General features: G+C 34.4%; 1 protein-coding gene across 1 annotated transcript in view; it reads left to right on the forward strand.

Annotated features, from left to right (window-relative positions):
- The window catches only part of Ndst4 (N-deacetylase and N-sulfotransferase 4), a 227,694-nt gene extending 205,074 nt beyond the window's left edge, over positions 1–22,620 (forward strand). Inside the window, exons 7-13 of the mRNA XM_076864826.2 lie at positions 2,902–2,998; positions 7,861–7,984; positions 9,865–10,039; positions 15,601–15,771; positions 16,823–16,932; positions 20,571–20,673; positions 22,501–22,620. Coding sequence (XP_076720941.2) covers positions 2,902–2,998; positions 7,861–7,984; positions 9,865–10,039; positions 15,601–15,771; positions 16,823–16,932; positions 20,571–20,673; positions 22,501–22,620 — 900 coding nt within the window. The remainder of the gene's footprint in view (positions 1–2,901; positions 2,999–7,860; positions 7,985–9,864; positions 10,040–15,600; positions 15,772–16,822; positions 16,933–20,570; positions 20,674–22,500) is intronic.
- The last annotated feature ends 400 nt before the right edge of the window (positions 22,621–23,020 follow it).

Genomic DNA, 23,020 nt, shown 5'->3' on the forward strand with positions numbered 1-23,020 from the left:
TAGTCATATGTTCATTGCCACACTTCCTTTACCAGAAAGTGGCTCCTTTTATCTAAAAAAAAATATTATGTGCAGTAACATGTCAATGAGTCACTCTGTGATGGCCAAGACTATGTGGGCAGAGAAGGTAAATGAATATTTTCAATATATGTCAGGCCTGATCTGGATGAATCACTGCCCTTTTCAGGATGGAAGTGTCCAATATAATCAATTTCACACTAAGTGACAAGAAAATGCTATTTCTGGGATTTACAAATGATTTCTGTTACTGTCAGGTCAGATATTCAGCAGCAACAGTAAATTGAACAGACTAGAGGAGAAAAGGTCCATGCATGCTTCCATTTAGCTCCTATGGCTACTGCATTCGTGAGCCCTACGCATCAGCAGGGGGGTAGTGAGAAGAAAGGTTGGGTAACATCTGGTAATAACTGGAACTGGCTGGATCATACTGTCCATTTGGTTGTTTAGCATCTCTTCTACATTGGATACTCTCTGATGTACATTAAAACACAATGCAAACTCTCTTTGCTCACTCTGGATCATAGCTATATTCACATGCCTCTTCCTTAGCAGTTACAAACTATAATCTTCCTAGGCTGTTATTTCAAGTTGTATGGCCAACTTGTCCTACGCTGTTCATCACTGCTGAATAGTGTGTCACATCCTTACCTTTGGCTGCTTACTACTTTATCCACACACAAATTAATAGATGACAACTACACTGTCCAAAATTCTGCCAATTGGAGGCATTAGCCAATGTTTTCAGGACCCCGTTCCCTACAGAGGACTACAATGTATCAGGAGTTCACAGGCTTCTACCAATACATGAGTCAACCCTTTCATGATCCACACTTGGATTTTTTCCCTCTTTGTTACCTAGAAGGAAACCTATCATGAAACTACAGAAATAAGCAGATGGAAAGGTATCAGTGGAACAGTGTCCATGACATAGGGACAGGAGACACTTATTTATAAGCTCTCAGCATGAGGCCAATCCCAGATGTACCACTCTCATTGTACAACAAATTGTTACTGGATATACCTGAACTTATTTGGTGGATTTGTCAGTACCAGTTAATGATCAATAGTTATGACCGCATGATCACATGAATGACCAAAGATAAACATTGTCTTCTGGAGTCCAACATAAAATCAGAAACTGTTGTTTGGATTATTTTCTTTAGAGGGTGTACCTTATTACAGAACCTTAGGTGTGTACATTGGGTTTTTATTCAATGGCTTGCCAGAAACTCCACTGGACACAAGATGCCATAGTGTATCAAAGTCTTCCAGGATATATGGGCCAAATGTAATGGTGGTTTTTACCTCAGCTTTACCCTGCAAACCCATTCCTTACTCTGGGCCCCATTCAAAATGTTTCATATAATGTGATAATTGTTTCCGAGCAATACTTTCTACTCCAAAGATGCTGCCTGCAAAGCCCAACCAAGTCTATCAAGCACCGTGCTTCCTTCTTAGCAATAAGAATCATAAAGTAAAGCTGGAGTTGTATCTCAGTGGTAGAGCACTTGCCTAGCATGTGTTAGGCACTGGGTTCAAATCTATGAAACACATTAAACAAACAAACAAACAAACAAGCAAACAAATATGACCATCTACAACTAAAAATATATATTTTAAAAAATCACACAGTACAATAACTTACCCTTTGTTATGGACAAGATGTCCAAGTAAGTTCCAGATGCCCATACCTCTAGGAACTTCAAAGGTAGTAGACTTCAAAAATTTTATATGATTGTTTTCCATCCTCTGAACTGTAGGCAGCCAGAATGCTTGCCACTTGTCCAGTTAACATGATGTCATCAATATAATGGGCCAATGTTAGGTTTTGCAAAGTGTCAATATATTTCAGTTCCTTTCAGGCTACATAATGATACTAAGAAGAATTGATTTTAAAGCCCTAGTTTTGAAAAAAAAAATGCTACAATTTTATTTGAAGAAAATAATTCTTCTCAAGCATATTTTAAAAATTGTTAAAATAAAATTTGAGCTGGGCATGGTGGTACATGCTGATAGTCCTGTTTACTTAATGGGCTGAGGCAGGAGAATCACTTGAGCCCAGGAGTTTGAGGCCAGTCTTGACAACATAGTGAGACCACATCTAAAAACAAATTGATAATAATTATTTAAGGAAAAAAAATACTTAATATAATTAAGTATTATTTTCCTTTAAAGATTTTTACTTTCTTATTTTTAAAACAAAATTTCCAAGTAATGTAGATGGAGATTTAACAAATTAAATTAAAATTGAATAGTATAGAGGTTAATTTTTGTATACTTTAATTGAAATTTGGAATTTGAATTGTAGTAAACATTTCTAGATAGATCTCCATTTTTTAATTGGATAAACATATTCTGTGCTGGAATAGAATGCTGAGAAGTTTGATATTGGCAAAATGGTCAAAGGAATTGTAATTAAAAACAATTCATTTGACTAGTACTATCAAGAAATTTTTGTCAAAGAAAATCACTTTGAATGGAAAACAACTAAAAATATTTATATTTGGCCTCTAATATTTAGATGTTTCAATTAGAATTGAAAATGAGCTGTGAAACTCTGACAAAAGTCTAGTTAAGGCTTCTAATATGCAGATGTAAAGCAAAACCTCCTGAATAAAGTAATATCTCAGGACTTAGTACCCAGCCGAACATCAGGTGATGACAGTAGAACTGATCTGATGCTGAGCTGCAGCCTTGAGGTGACAGACGACGCCAATCCCTTTGTAAGAAAAGGATTTGGAAATCAGAGAACCAGAGTAGGATCTAATGCCTGGCTCTAGGGGATCAGACAAGAATTTGATCTCACCTTTTGAACGATTGTTAGGGAATAGAGACAGGCCTGCAACACTCAGTAAGATTTGCTCTTCTTCCTTTTTGCAGAATCCATGTGATGATAAACGACATAAGGACATCTGGTCTAGGGAGAAAACTTGTGACCACTTACCAAAATTCCTTGTGATTGGGCCTCAGAAAACAGGTAAGCACAGTCAATTGTGCTACTTGCTTTTTTAATTATTATTTTGCAAACCATTTTTGTATGGCATCATGGGACCAGGTTTTGCTTTGTGAAATTTTTTTACACCCATGCAAATTCATTATTGAATTGCTTTTCTTCCCCATGAAGTCCCTATATGCCAGGAACCTCATGAAGACCCTAATGTTGCTATTAAATGCTCTAACTACAGATTTTAAAACTGTTTCAAGGTACACGTTCAATTTTTGAAGATTTTGAATTTATGTGTCACCTGACTTTTAATTTTTACTCTTTATATCTTTGCTAATTAATTCCTGAATTAAGGTATGAAAAAGTGATTTGAACAGACTTAAGCTATTTTGAGCTGCACATGAGTTTTGAATTGATTTTCGATCAGAGCCACTGCCATGGTTGCTTTCAAATATCTTACATGTGTGATTTATAAAAATAATCAATTAGCACTAATATGCTTTATTTTCTGATAAACCTGAGCTTCACCAGCCATTTTTTCCTTGGTATTTTCTCAGGCACTAAAGGACAACTGTAATAGAACATGGTAAAAGAGAGTGCAAGTATTTCACCAATGAGATGACACTTTCAATTAGAATATTTTATACTTTCTTCAGTATGTGACAGGTTTATACACTTTGCTCATGTCCTGATTAATTAAAGTTTTTATTGAGTTGCTGTATTTTGAATTCACTACTTTGACTGAAAGCATTTTCATCAGTGAATGCACAAACCATAACCCAAAACAAACAGGCGCAGTAGTAAATAAGCCTGACCCCGATGAAGATATTTGTAATACAAGCAAGTAGATCATTTTAAAGGTTGTGGGCAAAATTTCCAGACTATTAGATATTGGTTGTTGAAATCTTTCCTTCCTCTAGGAATATAAATTACATTACCACAGTAAGTTAACACATGTGCAGGGAGGGGGGAAAAACAGAATGTATTTTCAGATAGATCATTTTGTGTTGTTGTTGTTTAAAATGTGCATTAATTTTCTACCAAACCCCTTCCATAAGTGCTAACTCTGGAATGACTACTAAAGAAATAAAACCTTCCTGTGTTGTAAAATCATGTTAAAAATTTAATTTAAAGGCATGTCCTCTGTCATCTGTCATTGAATATTATTTCTTCTTAGTTCTCCTAGAAAATTACAGGTTAGTAATGATAAATATGTTTTCCTCCGTGCTCTTTGTATTTATAAAGACAAAAAGTTATGCCTTTAGATTTTATATTTGACCTACCAGTATGGCAGTGATAAAAATTTTTGCTGGTTTTGGCTTAACCAAGACAAACAAGTAAGATGTTAAAACAAAGAAATTGGATGATAATATTTTATGTACTATGAAAATATTATTCCAATATGAAAATGGTTGTAGTAATTCCTAAAAGCCTAATCAGAGAAGGCTAAAATCATATTTCGTTCTGTATTATTTTCATTTGCAAAGCTTCCTCTGCTGTCAGAGACTGTAAATTCCCTGGAGGGGAGTCACAGATAAAGCCTAACAATCTGGCCTCAAATGCACTTGCCTTTTAACAATTTAAACATGGTACGTACATCCCTTACAATAATGTAAGATGCCAAAGAGGTCCTCAAAGTCTTATTTTCTCTGTTGTTGTGAGAGAATGGAAGGACAGATGTGACACCCCACTTTGCCATTGCCAGATCTTATGAGGGATTTTCATTGGCTAGAAGTGTGTCAAGGAATGAGGGCAAAGAGAAGACAAATAATCAGAGATGACAGTAGCCCTGGACTTAAGATACACAAAGCTCAAATTGTGGCCCTTCTCTATTCCTTCAGACAGCAATAAATACTTCATCATTCAGAGTCAAATTTTAGTATTGCCATGAAAAAGAGAATTTCTAATAGGGTCGACTTTAGTGCAATAACTCCAAGACCACAATTCTTTGGCCATAAATCTTCCAGAAGATCAGTGTTCCCATTGTCAATATTAATTTCTCATGATTTGGCTGTCTTACTCTGGTTTATTATAATATAATATGTCTTTTATTAAAAGACATATTATATAATATGATATATAATATATTTAGAGTTGGTATACTCTTAGAGTATACCAACTCTAAAGCTTTTTCTTCTTTCACAAGATATATCAAAGAAATTAGATAAGAATGAGGGACAAGGATAATGAAAACACAGGTGATAATAAAAAATGTATACATTTTGAGGTTGTAAGCCCAGATTTTAGAGCTGATTCTGTGACTATGAAACAACGTGTCTCTTGTCCCTGGTTGAGAGAACTTTCCCTCTCCTTTCTGTCAGAGGACTCCTGATGTTTTTCTAACTCCTGATGGAATGAATGCATAGGGTTCAGACAACAAAGGCTTTGACTCTCTGTATTCCAGGGGAAATCTGGATTCAATTACACAAGCACCCCAGTGATTAAACATTTCTTCATATCACTGAGGGACATTAGAAAATATCTATTAATTCTGGGAACAGTTGTGCATGCCCGTAATCCTAGTGACTCAGGCGGCTAAGACAAGGGGATTGCAACTTCAAGTCTAGCCTGGGCAATTCAGTGAGACCCAGTATCAAAAAGAAAAATAAAAAGGACTGGAGATGTAACAGTTACTGAACATCCCTGGGTTCAATTCTCAGTACTAAATATAAAAACAAAACAACAACAACAAATATATATATAAAATTGACTGTTCAGCAATAATTTGAAAATCGTCCTGTATCTAAACCCTAGGTTCAACCACATTCAAAACCTTAGCAATATTAATTTTTTTCTCATCTGTACTATAGTTCTGAAACATCTTTCTTTCTCTTTCCTTCTTCATTCTCATAATGAGTTAAATATTTGAAGGTAATTCTCAACTTAAAAAGACAGTTCTGCATTCTGTGAACACTTTCAGCTTTTGACTATGTCTAATTCACTTTTTCTCTGAAACACTTTTGCTCCTCCTCTCACATTGTATCCTTTTGAACTCCTGTTATTTTCAGGAACAAATCAGATCAGTTCTTCAAGACTCCTCTCATCCCTCATGACTTTTAATCTTACAGTGTGTTTAAGATACTTCTTTGGGTGGTCTTAAATTTTCTAGTTCTGGGGTTTTTTTTTTAGATGGACAAAATAATTTTTGTTTTGTTTTGATTTGGTTTTGGGTACTGGGGATTCAGCTCAGGGGCACTCAACCACTGAGCCACATCCCCAGAATTATTTTGTATTTTATTTAGACACAGAGTCTCATCGAGTTGCTTAGTGCCTTGCTTTTCCTGAGGCAGGCTTTGAACTCGTGATCCTCCTGCCTCAGCCTCCTGAGCTGCTGTGATTACAGGTGTGCACCACGGCAAACAGCAGATGGACAGAAGACTTTTATTTTATTTATTTATTTTTATGTGGTGCTACTAAGGATCGAACCCAATGCTTCACATGTGCTAGGCAAGTGCTATGCCACTGAGCTATATCCCCAGCCCCAAAGTCTCTAGTTTTTAACCAATTTTCTCTCTTTCAGCTTTCTTTTAAGTTTGTATGACTTGATTCTATAATTATTATTTCTTAAAAGTCTTTTCAATTAGTAATTAGCCTCCATAAGGGAATATCTTATTTTTTTCCATCCTATTAAACTGAGAGCCACCCATTATAGATGTTTTAATGTGTCTGTTATATCTTGTCTACTGTGTAAAGTGATAGTCTCACTAATTCTTAGAGCACAGTAGCCTTTGCTCATACAAGTTTGAGTTGTATTGGACCAAAATGCCACTTATCTGATGACCTCTGCTTCCATATCTCCCAACAGCAATGATTATTATTCTGCCAGCCCACATATGTCACTCATCTCCAGTTCTCCCAGGTCTGAGACATCTGAAAACCCTACTTTATTCTAATGTGTCATAAAAGTAGTGAAACTTTTCAAGAAGGGAATCCTTGATTTATATGAGCTATGATGACCCAGTCACTTCATGAGTCCTTTCTGTTATTTCTCCCAGGCTCTGGCTTGTCATTGATAGAAATAAGCTTCATGGATTATATCTGAGATGTCTATATGTGGACACTAAATTGGTTCCACTGGCTAGTCTGTTCTTCCCTGAGTATCAGTCATCAGATTCGGTTGCCCTGTCCTTCTGGGAGAGAACATTCAAATGGCCATCTTTCTAGAATTCTGAGCTACTCTTTCAATCTTGTTGAGTAACACTTAGTTTTCAAGGAAAAACTTTAGAATTACTTCCTTCTGGAAACCCTCACTGACTTCCCAGAGCTTAAATCATCCATTCTTCTCAAATGTTGTAAGAGCACACTAGTTGTCTCTTATTATAATATCTTCCCCACTATATTAGAATTACCTTGACCCAAGTCCTTGCGTGGACTTTAAATTCATCAAGGGCAGTATACTTGTTTTTCTTATCAAGTGTGATCACCAACCATTACTTTAGGGTCATATACAGAATAATACAGCAACATCTGTTGAATAGTTAGATTTTACCTAATTTGTATTTTAATGGCAGTTCAGGACCCATCAGGCTCAGGTACCGTGTCTGATGCTAGAGATAAAGGTAGAAGCACCCCATTCCCTTGATGCTCCAGGAGGGAAATTGAACTGCATGATTCCTGAAGTTCTACTTTGGCTGGATTATCAGTCTGTTCTAATTTTGCTGTGTACTCATATTAAATCAGATGTTTAAGTTAAAAGAATCACAGAGAGTGATAAAGGAACACTTGAATTGTTACGACATGAAAAATACCTAAGAGATGTCAAGGACATCATTTTGACAAAGGAAAGAGTTGGTCTTCTGAATATTACTTTTTGAGCAAAGGAAAATACTAAAGTGACAATTTTTCTTTTCATTTTTATTTCATATAACCTTTACCTTCTTTTTTTTTTGTAATAGGAACAACTGCACTTTATTTATTTCTTCTTATGCACCCTTCCATCATCAGCAATCTCCCTAGCCCCAAAACATTTGAAGAAGTTCAATTTTTTAATGGAAACAATTATCACAAGGGAATTGACTGGTAAGAAAAATAACAAAAAATAAACTCCATTATGAACACATGCTCCATCACTGCAGAGCAATTATAGATGTATGCATGGCATCTGCATAATTACAGAATAAATTTGTTATGCTCAATTCTACCACAGTGAATTAGAAATTAATTTATAATGATGATATGTTTAATCAGTGTTGCCTATAATTTGATTTGGACAGTGCAATAATGATAATATTTTTCTGGTAAGTTAATATGATTGAATAAAAAACATTATGTGATATTTTTTATCAGAATTATTCATAAGGATATTTAAAATTCTCTTTAAGCCTACTATTATTTTACAGTGCCTGAATTTTTTTATTAAACGCATTACTTTGTCTTCACAATGATGCTTGAGGAAACAAATAAATCAGTACTTGCTTTATTTTGTACTATGTGACATGTATCTTCATTAACCACATAGACTGTATATACTGTATTACAATACAAGCTTATGTTTGTCATGCAAATAATGAGAGCATTTCCCAAACCATATCAATTCTAATAACACACATGCATGAAAAATATTAATTGGTACTTGATAAATTATAAGTAATTTTGATTATCATAAAATTTTTCATAAACTAAAAGAGAATAAACTTGGTATTGAAGATGATATTCACTCTGGTGAGTTTTCCCTAGCTCTATCCCAATTTGCCAAGGAAATATTGTCCTAAATTTAATCTTTAATTCTCAGGTATATAAGGCCAATCTCACCTGAGGAAATTTCCCTCAATTTTGTGGGTCATCATCATGCACGAACTTGTCCTGAGTGAAGGACCCATTCCTTTTAGATGCAGGATTTAGGATTAATGTCAGTCAAGAGCAATGCCTGTGAGCACATCTGGTTTTCCATCATGAGCAGAGATGTGTCCATTCTATGTCTAGGATATTGCTACCCTACCTTAATTTTAAAAGACTAAGTTTTGAAATTACATGTGTACTATTAAAAGCAGAACAGCAGTTTTCTCTTATCTGTGAGCTCAAATGGAACACAAATTGTTAAGCAGGAATATAGATGAGATTCTTCAACACTCCACATTTGGGAAACATAATAACAAATGTCAAAGAGGAAAATAAGTGTCTTATATGAATTCTTAATTGCTCTCATTATTTATTTCTAGAACATTTGAGGGTTAGAGAAGTGATGAGCTGTAAGGAGGGTTACACACATAATTAAAGCCTTGTACTGAATTAACCTCAAAACATATTGATTCCATAATCTACACACAGAGGAACGTTCCGACAGCATATGGAGGAATGAACCTACCGAGGCACCACAGGATCAACTGGCAGGAAATATCCCCTTAATTACTCTAGATAGACTATAATGTGCTCACATTGCTACATATACTACAAATTATGCAGCAGCTAAAAAGGAGAACAGCCATCCCTTAATCTGTTTAGTATTTTATAGCTATTTTGACTTGCACATTTTTGTATCTTGTGAACTTCAGTCTCACCTTAAAAATTTCTTTCACATCATTTGCAAACACACATTAACTATATTAAAATATCAGCAAAGCAAGATGGTATGATTTTCTGTTTGCCAGGAATAAACAATATTTCTGTATTTGGCTTTTGATAACACAGAGTATCAGCTCAAATGTACAGTATTTTCCCTTTGTTCTCTATCAAAACTACTGACTCCATTTTATTCCTTCCCTTGCCCCCAATAAGTTATTATAATGATAATATTTTGTGCTGTCTTCATACTCAATATATATAGAATATCTGTTATTTGGGCTATTTTATAGCATGATAGTTACAAATTGGTCAAATAAGTGTAAATCGTTCAAATTGCTTCCTAATCAGAGTACAGGTTAATCAAATCTCAGGTTAATCATCTCTCTCTCTGTCTTCAGGTATATGGACTTTTTTCCTACTCCATCTAACATTACAAGTGATTTTCTATTTGAAAAAAGTGCTAATTACTTCCATTCAGAAGATGCTCCCAAGCGAGCTGCATCTCTAGTCCCCAAAGCCAAGATCATCACAATCCTCATCGACCCCTCAGACAGGGCGTACTCTTGGTACCAGGTATGAGCCATGAAAAACACTGCTGAAAGCATTTAGTTGTAGCTTGAATATAGGCAATGGTAAATCATGAAAATAAAAACCAGATACACTGAGATTCAAATATGAAAACATATATGTATACATATATAAGTATATGTTATATATATATTCATATACACATATATACTTGTATTTGTATAATGTATAAATATGCATATAGTTATGACTATAAAAAAATTGAATATTTAACTCATACTATCAACTTGGACAAGGATTTTCAAGCATAAAATAATAGAAAAAAATCATATGTCAAAGAATTAGTAAATTGCCCAAACTATACAATCATGTCAAATGTTGGTCTTTAAAAAATTAACAAAATTAAAAGTCAGTATGTAAAAATGATAGCTTTAATAAATACAAGGTAAACAATTTATAAACAAAATTTATAGGTAATTCTTCCAAATCACTAAATAAAATGAACAGTATCAGTAATAAAATGAACAAAAGGCACAAACAGACAATTGTATACATATACAACAGAAAATTGTATACACATTGCTCAACAGTTTATGGGAAAAAATGATAAACCCAATTATGTATCAATAAAATATAAATTAAAATGAAAGTTTTATAATATCTTGACAAGATTACTGATATTTCTGCTGGCAACAGTGTGATAATAAAGGTTGATAGCATTCCAAAAGAAAGGTACATTTGGGATATCTTCTGAAAACTTGTTTGGTAAGAGCATCAAAAGGTGTGTAAAGATCTTTTCAGTGTGATTCCTTCTTTGGGATTGAAGGTACAGAAAATTTCAAAGGTATGAACAAATATTTACATACATTGTAGCACTATCTATAATAATTAGGAACAAATGAAAAGGTAAATGCCTGACAATATTGATTTGCGTCACACTGAAGTGGAATATTGTATGAGTACGTTTCATTATGGTTCTAATCAATAAAATGGTAATTAAAGAATTGTCTTTATTCTGTTGTGTGAATAGGTACTAATCATAAAGATAAATAATTAAACATTGTGATTATGCTGTGAGGAAGTACGTAAAGGTGCTCCAAGGGAATTCTCTAGGGAAATGAACTATTTGGAACTGAACGATGAGTACATAAGTAACTGTGTGAAGGGAGAAGGCAAATGGAGGAGAGGGAGTGGTATATGCAGAGTGCCCATGGTATATAGAACCATAGTACACATAAAGAGCTAAAAGAAACTCCAGGGTAGCCACCCGGAAAACTCCAGGTGAAGCCCAGAAGAAGATGAAGATCAGAGGCACACCAGGGCTGCCATTTTTTTTTTATTTTTATTTTTTTAGCAATTAAAAGCCTTTGCAAATAATAATCAGTGTGTTACTACCAGATTCACATTTAGAAAACATTATGTTATCTGCTATTTGAAGAATGGATTGGAGTATGGCAAATGGTCATTCAGTGAAGTCAAACTAGAGGGTATTGCAATAGGCTTGCTGAAAAATAACGGTATAAGTAGAAAGTGAAGGAAGTATAAAATATTAATCGATGTTTGGAGATTAGAATCAATGAGCCTAAGAAGGCGGAATCAAGGATGAATCAAGTTTCCTTCCAATCTGGGAAACTACATGATGCCCATGCACTCCCATGCAAAAAGATGTCCTCAAGAAGGATACAGAAGATTTCCTGGTAGGGCAGGAGATGTGAGGCTAATGAAAAGCAAAGGATGATTGTGACATATGGATTCTCATCTTAACAGAAAGGAACAGTAGAATTTATTGGCATTATGGGGAGGGGGTCCCAGCTGCAGACAGAAATCTTTGAATCCGCCACATGAGCCATAATCACAAAAATAATGAAATGACCCAAGGAGAGAGTTTAGAAATGAAAAGCACAGAGTAGATAAGGTATCAAAAGGGACAAAAAAATAACAGTCCCAATGAAGAAATTCAGTAACATGGTGACCTGAAATTTAAGAGGAGACAGTGCTGCCAAATGCAGGTGGTGACAGTGACAAAGAGCTGCTATGAAATTACACAATTGGGTAAAACAAGGCCTTAATTCTTTTCATTGACTTGAAAGATAAGGCAGGAGTTAGAGCCCCTAGCCACAGAGTGAAAAGAGAAAAACTAGATGGGTTTGGTTGTAGAATAATAAGCAGGGATGAAGGAATAGTAATAGCATTTGCAAGACTCAAAAATTGTGATTTTAAAGAGAAAAAACAAGGCGTTGTCTTACTATATAGGAGCTGAAGTGGGATCATGGGAAACAGTATGTATTGAGTAGTAGTGGTGATTTGATTTAAGATAGAAAGTTTCCATAGAAAAAGAAGTACAGGTAAGAGAGAAAATGAGTAGTCAACCCTGTGAAGAACCAACAGGGATGGCCATAGTAAATAGGTTAATGAATAAAAATACACTTTAAAAACATGAAATTAAACATATAGAATTTCTAAGGAAAAAACTATATTGAAATATAATTATCAGAATATTTTAAACTAGTAATAGTTTTCTTACTAAACCATTAATGACAAGTTCTAATGGTGAGTCACACCACCACAATATTGATGAGCATAAGCAACATTTTGATATATCTGAAACACCTATAATGTGATATAAAAATAACAGATTTTTGTTGGTGGCAAAATTACAGGTAAGATAATTAGTGTGACTACTGTCATCATTCACAATTAAAGGAAATGTTAAATTAGAGTTTGCTGAAAAAAAAAAAAAGATGCTTTTGTTGTTGTTGTTGTTGTTGTTGATCCAGATTCATAGACCTCACTATATTCTGTTAATGGGTCTCTGTCTAAAAAATCTCTGGCATGAAACTTGAAGGATGTTGGAGGGGATGAATGTATTTGCTAGTAAATTCAGAAGCCTGGAATAGAGAAATGGAAGACACTGTGATGGTCTGTCCTTTGGGAAATTAGAATAGTTTAATCTGATGAAAAGGAGACCAATAGATTAGGGAGCTTGCATTTTGAAGAGATGAATAAAAGGGGATATGAACTTGCACATGAGTGGGATAAAGCTGACCACAGAAATGTAAATTGTCTACAGGAATGATAACTTATTGAAATTGTTGATCTTGAATTGTGGTAACAGGGTATATATATTCCAAAATATCAACTATGTGAATGAATTTTGTGTATGTGTATGTTTAATAAATATGGAAATGAATGGGAAAATTAGGAAGATTTACTTAAAGAAAATTTAAGGGTATAAAAGAAAATTTAAGGGTATAAGACAAAGAATTTCCATAAAAATTTTATTCTTCCTTTTTCTTGACTTTGCAAAATTTCTTCAATAATATGTATTACCAAGAATAAGTAACAAAAGACAAAAAATGTGACATTACGAATTGGCATTAAAAATAGTTGGGATTTAAATAAAATGCTTGGATTAGAAGCAAGATTCATAAGTTACCATCAGAATCTTTGAATCAGTGTTCCCACAGGATACAAAAGTAAGTCTTTCTCAGTTTATGAAACTCATATTGCAAAGCAAGATAAATTTATTTTTTTTAAATGGTGCCAAAACATTAAGATGCTAATCCTTAATTATAAGTTTTAAATATTTGGAGGAAATGTTGAGATTTTCCTAGCAGAAAACATAGTCATTGCTTTTAGCAAATTAAAATAAATTTTTCACATAAATTAAACCATTTAAGTAAAATAGAATTTATATAAAGTGTGTCTTCTTTGTGCCTGCTTTTTCAAATAAATTCTTTGAACATACAGGTTTGAAAGGAATTATTTTTTCTGATAATACTTTTTATTGCCATATTGCTGAGAGCAGGGCCCCAAAGTGTTCCACACTTCAAAATAATGTAGCCTATTACTTAGCTAGTCCTGTCTATTCAGTAAATACCATAAATCCAAAGCTCAGCAGGTATAATTCAGAAACTCCTACAAATGTCACCTGCCACTGTAATTTCTACCCCATATTTTTATAATGGACCTCACAGAAGAACTAAAGTGCTATTTTTGCCATAAAATATGTCCCTTTGTGACTTCCAGGTCATATTTTTATGCTAATCTTAGTTACAGGAATATGAAGAAAAGTTAGTTCTAAACTGGTATAAATCAATACAGAACAGATTAAGTACACTTCCTGATTATCACTGTTTATAATATAAATTTTAGTGTTACTGTCCCCTATGCCTATGGCTTATTTATAATTCTTTATCCATATGATCTAATTTCTATACATTTTGTTTATTGAATGAATTATAAAATTTCTGTATGCTCAGCATAGTGAATGTACATCTAGGAAGGACAATGTATATACAATAATTAGGGGGATTTTATTAGTCCCACCAATTTTCCACTCACTAATTACTCTTGAACTATTCCCCACTTCCTAAATCATCTTTACTCTTTTAGTTATTTTATTTCTAACTCAGATATAAGGCTTATTACTCACACATGGGGCCTGCTATTACACAATCATATCAGATTCCATTATGTTTTCATCCTTAGCCTGTACTAGATTTTCTTCATATTCACTTTTAGATATCTCACATCACCAAATCATTTATCCCTACACACATCATCCACCTTCACTCAAACTTACCTTATATGATAAAGTTCTCTTAGTTCCTATGTTCCTTTATTTTGGATTATCAAGATCTTTCTTGTAACATGTTAACTTAAAAATTTCAGCCATTGAAAAAGGTTATTTTATCTGTCATCAAAATTAACCCCTTATTGGCTTGGCTGTCACCACAAGTAACTTATACTGCTAGTCAAATACATGACTTTGTTACAATCTAGTACTCTATTGAGTCCTCACTAGATTTGATTTCTTTGAAGATAATGGTTCTAGGTTATATTTTTTAATCTCAGGAACCTATTGCTGTTCTTTGTTCTAGAAAGATGCATAATAAATGCTTGTGAAATTGTATTGACTGAGAAATTCATCTCTCATTGAGTTGGCCTCTTTCCTGCTCCACCAATGAAAGTTTGGTATAAAAGACTAAGAAAATTTTGTACTGAAAAAGTCGGAGTGAAGTAGTACTTGGGAATTAGCAGTGTTAGTTGGAAACCCATGGGAGAATGAAAGAAACTTGATTAACATCAACATGAATCTGAAACCTAAACAAACATGAGAAATAGACATCTGCCTTCTCCACAGCACCAGCCACATTGAGAAAAGGGAACGTTAGACCCTGCAGGAGCAGCTATAATGAAATAGTGGGCTCTGTAATATGTAAGCCCACTCTTGCCCACCGGAATCTCATTTCATCAGACTTGATTTGTCTTGTCCCTGATACTTTTTCTCTCCTAATCAGATCCACATAGAAAATTCTTGCACTCTGTCTCTGCTTTTCAACTAAACATCTTAGACATACACCTAGCCACAAGCTCTCTGCATATCACCTGATGTGTAGCGAAGGCTGGTATTTTACAATAAGCAATGTGCCAGTGCCTATTTCAATAAATGCAGTTTTGACAATATTTTTCATTCTATAATCAGGTACCTTTATTGTTTTGTGACATGAAAGACATACATATCTCACATGGGCACACACTCATTTATATAGCTACAGAAACATTTTAAAAAACTAACGTTACAACTGACTTTTTGTTTAAAGCACCAGCGATCACATGAAGATCCAGCTGCCCTGAGATTTAATTTCTATGAAGTTATTACAACAGGATATTGGGCCCCATCTGACTTAAAAACTTTGCAGAGGAGATGCCTAGTACCTGGATGGTATGCTGTCCACATAGAAAGATGGCTAACTTACTTTGCAACTTCTCAGGTAATGTCCCGATATTAATTTCCTCTGTTAATTACATCATGATTGTGTTTCACTGACAAACACAAAAATGTGAACAAACATTGCCAGGGATAGAAATTTATTGTCAAAGAAAATTGTATGTAAAGAAGAAATGTGAATTTTTATTTTTAACTTCACTATTACTATTAAAATTCTATTAAGTGACTCTGAAACACATTCCTAGGATCCTCTTTTGAATAGTAGCTGGTTTCACAATGGTAAGTTCTCCCAAAGGAAATTTTGTATGATTCACAGGCAACACCTTTCAACTACTAGTTGAACTGACAGTTAATTTGTGGAACCCCATGTGCAGATTCCTGTGAGACCCTGATAAGAACAGAAGGAGCTCATGCACTAGACCACCACAATACAAAGTACTGTAGCAGTTCCAGGAGTATATAATAAAGCCCACAATAAGGATTTCAGGATATCCATATTCTTATAGTTTTCATTCCAGATCAGGGAACAATTGAAGGCCCAGAAAATGGACTTCAGCATTGACATATTTTTCTTTTCTTTTCAAACACTCCTTGGGTAAATCCGATCTTCTAGAACAGTAAATCAAGGTCATAAAGGCAAGAACAAACATCTTCCTCCACCCTCTTGTCCTGGTTTGTAACACTAGATGGATCTTTTTGATCTGGATGACCAGTATTTCTGTCTTTGACTCCAGGTGTGCCCCATAGAGATTTGGCAGTCGGGACGCTTATCTAATTACACTACAGATGGAAATATTCTGTTCTCACTGAAGTACTAACTCAAGAGAGTGTGTTTATTTCTGACTTAGAATACAGTAACTGAAGGGCTATCACTTAAGAACTCCCCCAAAAATAATCCCCTATGGCAAACTTTAATTACTGTTCATTTGAAAGGATGCAAGAAGAGCAAACATTAAAATGTGTTCTAAGTAGTTCATGTTTTCTTCCTATTCACACTGACCTAATTTATTAATGTCATACCAGGTCAAGGGAAGCAGCACAGTCTATTCAATTTAGTTTTGTTCTTCATAAAGTGACTATTTTTGACTTTACAGTTGCTAATTATTGATGGACAGCAGCTGAGATCTGACCCAGCTACTGTGATGGATGAAGTCCAGAAGTTTCTGGGAGTTACACCTCATTACAATTACTCTGAAGCACTAACGTGAGTTTATTCTCATGCTTGATTTCATTTCCATTATTTGCCATCATAAATTATCACTGGTAGGTGTGTATATAGCACCATTAATACTAGCTATGAATTTATACATCATTTTGCCACTCAAAAGCAGTCAAAGAAATATCTTCATTACTCATGTAGTGTCTCCCTTTTGAATGCCAGGAATACTTTATCTTATAGAGTATTATAGGTATTTCATATTATGATGAATGAATTCCCCTATTTTGGAGCTTTTCCCCAGTACCATTTTGGTTAACTAAACTTTTCACAAGTCTACTCTATGCAGAGAGTATCCTAGAAATTGAAGCTACACAGGTGAGAAATATATTCTCTTCCTCTGAGTAATTTACAAGTTAGCAATGAAATATCGATGGCCATCTTTCCTTCTGTGAAAGTGCCCAGCCCCAAATTGGGAATGAAGTACATTCATGTTTTATTCTGTATTTACTAAAATATTTACAAATAAAAGAAAGCATGTATCATACTCGAGCTGTCCATTGTTGCACCTCCAAAACTACTGGCATGAATTAACAGCTATTTTATGACACTTATGGATTCTGTAGCTCACGAGTTAGTCAGGCACAGCTGGGATGGCTTGATTTGCTCATATCTCAGGTCACATCTGGGAGGATTTGAGTATTTCAATATGACTCAAATGGCTGAGGACTGAAATCATTGGGAGGCTTCTCCATCCACATCCTTGGACTGGGATGGCTCTAAGGCTGTGCTCAGTAGGCTGAAGATTCCACGTGGCCTCTCCTGGTACTCAGCTTTCTCACAGTGGCTGTGTTCCAGGAGGGAGTGAAATGTTGAGGAAGCTGTGGTGCAAGAGAGTCATAGACTTCTCTGACCTAGACTTGCAAGTCATAGGACATTGCTTATGCTGCCTTCTGATGGTTACTGTGGTCACTAATGCCAGTCCAAATTTAAGAAAGGAAAATGAGATTCCACCTCTTAATAAGGAAAGACAAGGTCATGCTACAGAAGAGCATGTGGGATGGAAGATTTTGTTACAGTCATCTTGGGAAAATAAACCCATATATTAAGGTAATTTAAAATGGGCAAGGAGGATAAAATTAAAATAAAAATAAAATAAAAACCAAAATAAAATCTCCAAGAAGCCAAAACATATTTTAAAAGGGCATGGACTTTGCTCATAAACGCTCCCCCCACAAAGTCAGATACAAAGTCTATTAAATTTTACACAAAATTCTAACAAGCCTGATTATGTAATTTCCCAGTTCACAGCAGATTAGAATCAGCAATTAGACAATTAGAGAGGGTAATGGAGGGACAGGAAAAGCAGTAATAAGATTTGGTTGTTCCTTATCCACTAAAATAACCCTAATGAAGTTTTTACCTACACATGGAAATAGCAACAAAACAAGGCATGCCCCTGTTGATTTAGTAGACAATCTTCTTATAATATGTTTTGCATTAATAGTTATTGATGCTGACATACCTTCCCTGCTCCTCAGTATTAGTTTAGGCAATGCTTCTATCCTGTTTACTACAAATAGTTGCTCGTGGTTCAATAAACCTGTAAAATCATACTTTTGGGAGGAAAATTATAAGCAACATAAAATGGGAATTTTGATATCTCTCACATATCTTAAAATTACTAACTAGAGTGATGTTAAGTGTAATAAAGAAAGTCAAGTGTCAACCAACTCATCTTCTAAAAGTTGACTAACAGTTATTTGAGAAACATTTTCCATCTTAATTTCACAATTTCATGCCTACTCAAGTAAAACAATGAATTGATACAACTTAGGGAAGATAAATAGCCTTTGTTAGATTTAGGATCTACACAGTTGCCAATACAATAAATGAAAATAGGACAGCAAAATGATGTGGATTTAAGGTTATGTCTATCCTTTTAAAAAAAAAACTTTCAATACTCTAGACTTGCAATATTTTAAATGGCTCTTCTTGCTCAGGTTATACTAAGCTCTGCTTCACATGGCTGCTGCAGAGAGCAAGGAGAGACTACAGTCCACCCTGAGTTCTCCAGACTACCTGAGAGCAAAGGAGAGATGCTCAGTGTGTGTATAAATATCTCAGCTTTGTTGCCAGTGCTGTATTTTACCTAAACACAGTTAAATATTCTCATCCTGAGGCAGAAAATGCTGTTTGGGGCACTGTTATGCCGACTTCCCCGTCTCATTTTGCACAGCATGCTGAATTGTTTTTCCTCTTGGGAAATTAATGAAAACTGGAGAAAGGACTGTGATAGGCAGGGAGCAGATTGAAAAGTTCAGGTTGGAAATGACTCTGTCTTCCTTTTATCCATTTAACTAGTGATGTATTTAATTTTAATTGATAACATGTACTAGGACAACTTGGACTGCAAAGATCAGGTCTCTAATAATAGGCTGGGCAGGGAACTGTGAAGAAATTTCCTTCTCACCCTAAATGAGTTCACATATGTGCAGACGCAAATTGCAGGTGTACCGGTATTATAGGAATGGGCTCAGGGCAACAAAATATTCTGCAACTAATTAACTTTACATCCCAGTCAATTATGCTTCATCCTTCTAAAACATCTGCTGAGCAACAAAAATGCAAACCTTTTCAATGTTTTATGCATGCGGCAAGTCCCATAGCAATAAATTTAAAATTTCCCTGCTTATTTGGTTCATTCTTTCATTTTCCCTATCTTGTTAGTCCTAAACAAAAATTCTTATACATTTCACTTTAAACAAAATAATTAGGCCACACATCCTTCCTTTGTAACTTGGTGCAGCCATGGAAGCAAAACAACATTAGAATTTCCTTTAAGAGTGTAGGAACCTTAATCGTCCAATAGGATTATCTGCCTTCAACAAAAAGAAAGAAGAGCTGTGTAATCTTTCACTCACCATTTGTATTGCCGGTATCTCATGTTGTCTAACAACAATATAATTTCATTTTTTTAAAGTGAAAACATTTAAACTATTAAACAAAATGAAGCATTTTCCAAGTTGGAAAGTTTAATTATATTTGTATTCAGAGTCATATGCCTACATTTAGGTTTTTTTAATATACATCATAGAATGATTTCAAAGAAATGTGTGTGTGTGTGTGTGTGTGTGTGTGTGTGTATGTGTGTGTATGAATGATTGAACTCAGGGACACTCAACCACTGAACCACATCCTCAGCCCTATTTTATTTAGACACAGGGTCTTACTGAGTTGCTAGCACCTTACCATTGCTGAAGCTGGCTTTGAATTCCTGATCCTCCTGCTTCAGCCTCCCAAGCCACTGGGATTACAAGTGTGCACTACTATGCCCTGCAGTGTCAACATATTTTGTCAATGATCATAAGCAGATAAAATATCCTAAAGGTACTTTATATATGGAATGTGATTTTGATGTTGGTCCCTGATTTTATATAGAGTCATAAGTAAAATATAGAATATAACAATTTCAATGTCAAATTGGACTGAAGGCATGACTTAAAATGTATAATAATAGTTTCTTTCATCTCAATGACCCCTCTCAAATCAGCTGAATCTGTGGAAACTAATTAAGTCAGAACAATGGGCACACAAAACTACATTTTCTTTATTCAATTGGTGAGGCTCTCTCACTGAAAATTCTATATACAGTTTATAATCTTTAAATGTTTCATATAATATAGGTTTGATCCCCAGAAGGGCTTTTGGTGTCAATTACTGGAAGGAGGAAAGACCAAATGCCTTGGAAAAAGCAAAGGCCGAAAATATCCACCCATGGATCCAGAGGTAATATTCTCCTAATATGAACTGCTATAGCAAAAAATCTGTTTATACAGCTATTTCAAAATTAGTAACAGAGATATGCTCCCATATTCTGATCTTTTTTTTTACATAAGTAGTTTATACATTTAGAAGATGAGAGAGATAACTAGATAGACAAAGGGTTGATCAATATCCCTATAGATGGTTTCCTATTGGAATGCAATTCAAACTTAAATATTTTCCTTTTCAAATGTGTGAAATACTTGTTTAGCAAACAAGTGATTTTTACATAAAATATAGAAAGATCATTCTTGTACATTTAAGACACTTATCTAGTCCCTGCACTATGACTGATCCTGAACTAAGCAATGGAGAGGATACACATATAAAATAATTATGAACCCACATTTATTAGAGGATAGAGAAATTAGTTTTGGTCACAGATTTTCAATAAGATAACAATGACAAACTAAATTCCAAAAAGACCAAAAAAAAAAAAAAAAAGAAGAAGAAGAAGAAAAATAAAATCTCAATAGAAGTGAAGTAAAGTGTTAGTGTTATTCTAGGGATGGGAAACCAACAGCAATTGACTCAGACAGGTATCCTGAGTATATCTCTGAAGGCAAGGTGAGCAAAGGGAGGACGCCAGTGATGCACGTGTTACTATGGAGACAGAAGTACCAGAAAGTCCTTCAACTGTATCTTTGAACTCAATAATTTCAAAAGGATTTCAGAAATCACTTTAATCTGACAAAAATCAATGTACTGTTCCCACTACTGCTATAAACATCTTATCCAAATTTGAAGTGTTTACACTCTGGTTTAAGGGTAGAAATGCAATGAGAGGCCTGGTGAATGGTCCAAGATGCAATGTAGTTGTCTTAAATCCATTTCCACAGTACATACAAAGGTTTCCAGGCAGTTTTATGAAGAAAGTGACCCATTCGTGCTATAATGTTGGGGAGAGCTTGAAAGAGATGGTAGAACTTTTTCATGTCAGATAGACAAACTATGTGTGGGCCATTGCCACCTATACTTACACGGAAAAAGTGTTCAATTCCGCTGTTTTGCTGAAGATTCACAGAACTATGTAAATTGGGTTATAATATGAAGAAAGAGACATCAGGAAAGAAAGACTAATTATAAATTTTATGTTTTCCAGAAGTTTGTGTAAATAAAAGTGAACCATAAAACTAAAACAATTGATATATTTTAGCCTTTTTATCATTTATCTAATAAAGGCCAATCTCTCCAGTTTGACAAGTAATGTAAGAATTTTTTAAAGACCCACTTTAGAGATCTTATAGTATTTTGAAAGTAGAAAGCTTTTAATGATTAAAACCATCTATATTTGATCTGAATAAATATAGAAGAATTTTCTGTAATATGGTAAATTATTTTTTGCAATCATGGATTTCAGTTTTTGTGATTATTTGTGCTTACTTTTAATTTTTATTCTATGGCGCAATTTTTAAAAGAAAAATGTGTATTTTATCTGTCTCACTTCTATATATTTGCTTCCTCACCAGGTACCTACCTATTCTTCTCTAGTATTATACTTTCGTTCTCACTTTTTTCTCTGTGGGATCATCATGGATCCCACAATAAATATGTATTATAATGATAGATAAGTCATTTAGCACACACCTGGACCTATTTTTTTTATTTTTCAGCTATGCTTTTTCCAAATTTTTTAAAAGACAAAAATGAGCAATGTTTGAGGAAAAAAAATAAGGTAGTTTGTAAACATCTCTATCATAATAGAATTTCTTAAGAAATACAGGTTTCATAATCTTGTTTGAGAATCTGATAACTGCTTTCAATCTTTTTTTTTTTCTTTTTTCTTTCCAGTCTAGAACTTTCCTCTCTAATTACTACCGAGATCATAATGTGGAACTGTCCAAATTGCTACATAGACTGGGGCAGCCTCTGCCATCATGGCTAAGACAGGAGCTACAGAAAGTGAGATAGCACTGGAGACAAGAATCATGCCTCTCAAGATATTTACTTTACTATTAAGTAGAAAAAACAAACCCCACAACTTTTACCCCTTGTTGCATTTGTGATTGTCAACAGAGGACTATATGAATAAATTTCCTTCGATCTTTTTCATAAAATGAAAACTGTTATATATGCACGTATTGGCAGTTACTAGCACCAATCCCTATGTAAGCTCTTCAGAAAAAAAAATTGTGGGGTTTTGTGGTATTACCAGTTTCTAGTGTGGGGACTATCATACAGCTCAATTCCTCTGTTAACTAATTTTCAGAAAATGTGTATGACTACTAATGCTGATTATATGCAAAGAACCTATTAAAATTTTGAGGAAAAGATAAGGACTGAGGTGTTTGTAAATTAGGTTAGTAGTAAC

This window comes from Callospermophilus lateralis, chromosome 8 (assembly GCF_048772815.1).
Source record: "Callospermophilus lateralis isolate mCalLat2 chromosome 8, mCalLat2.hap1, whole genome shotgun sequence".
Classification (NCBI taxonomy): domain Eukaryota; kingdom Metazoa; phylum Chordata; class Mammalia; order Rodentia; family Sciuridae; genus Callospermophilus; species Callospermophilus lateralis.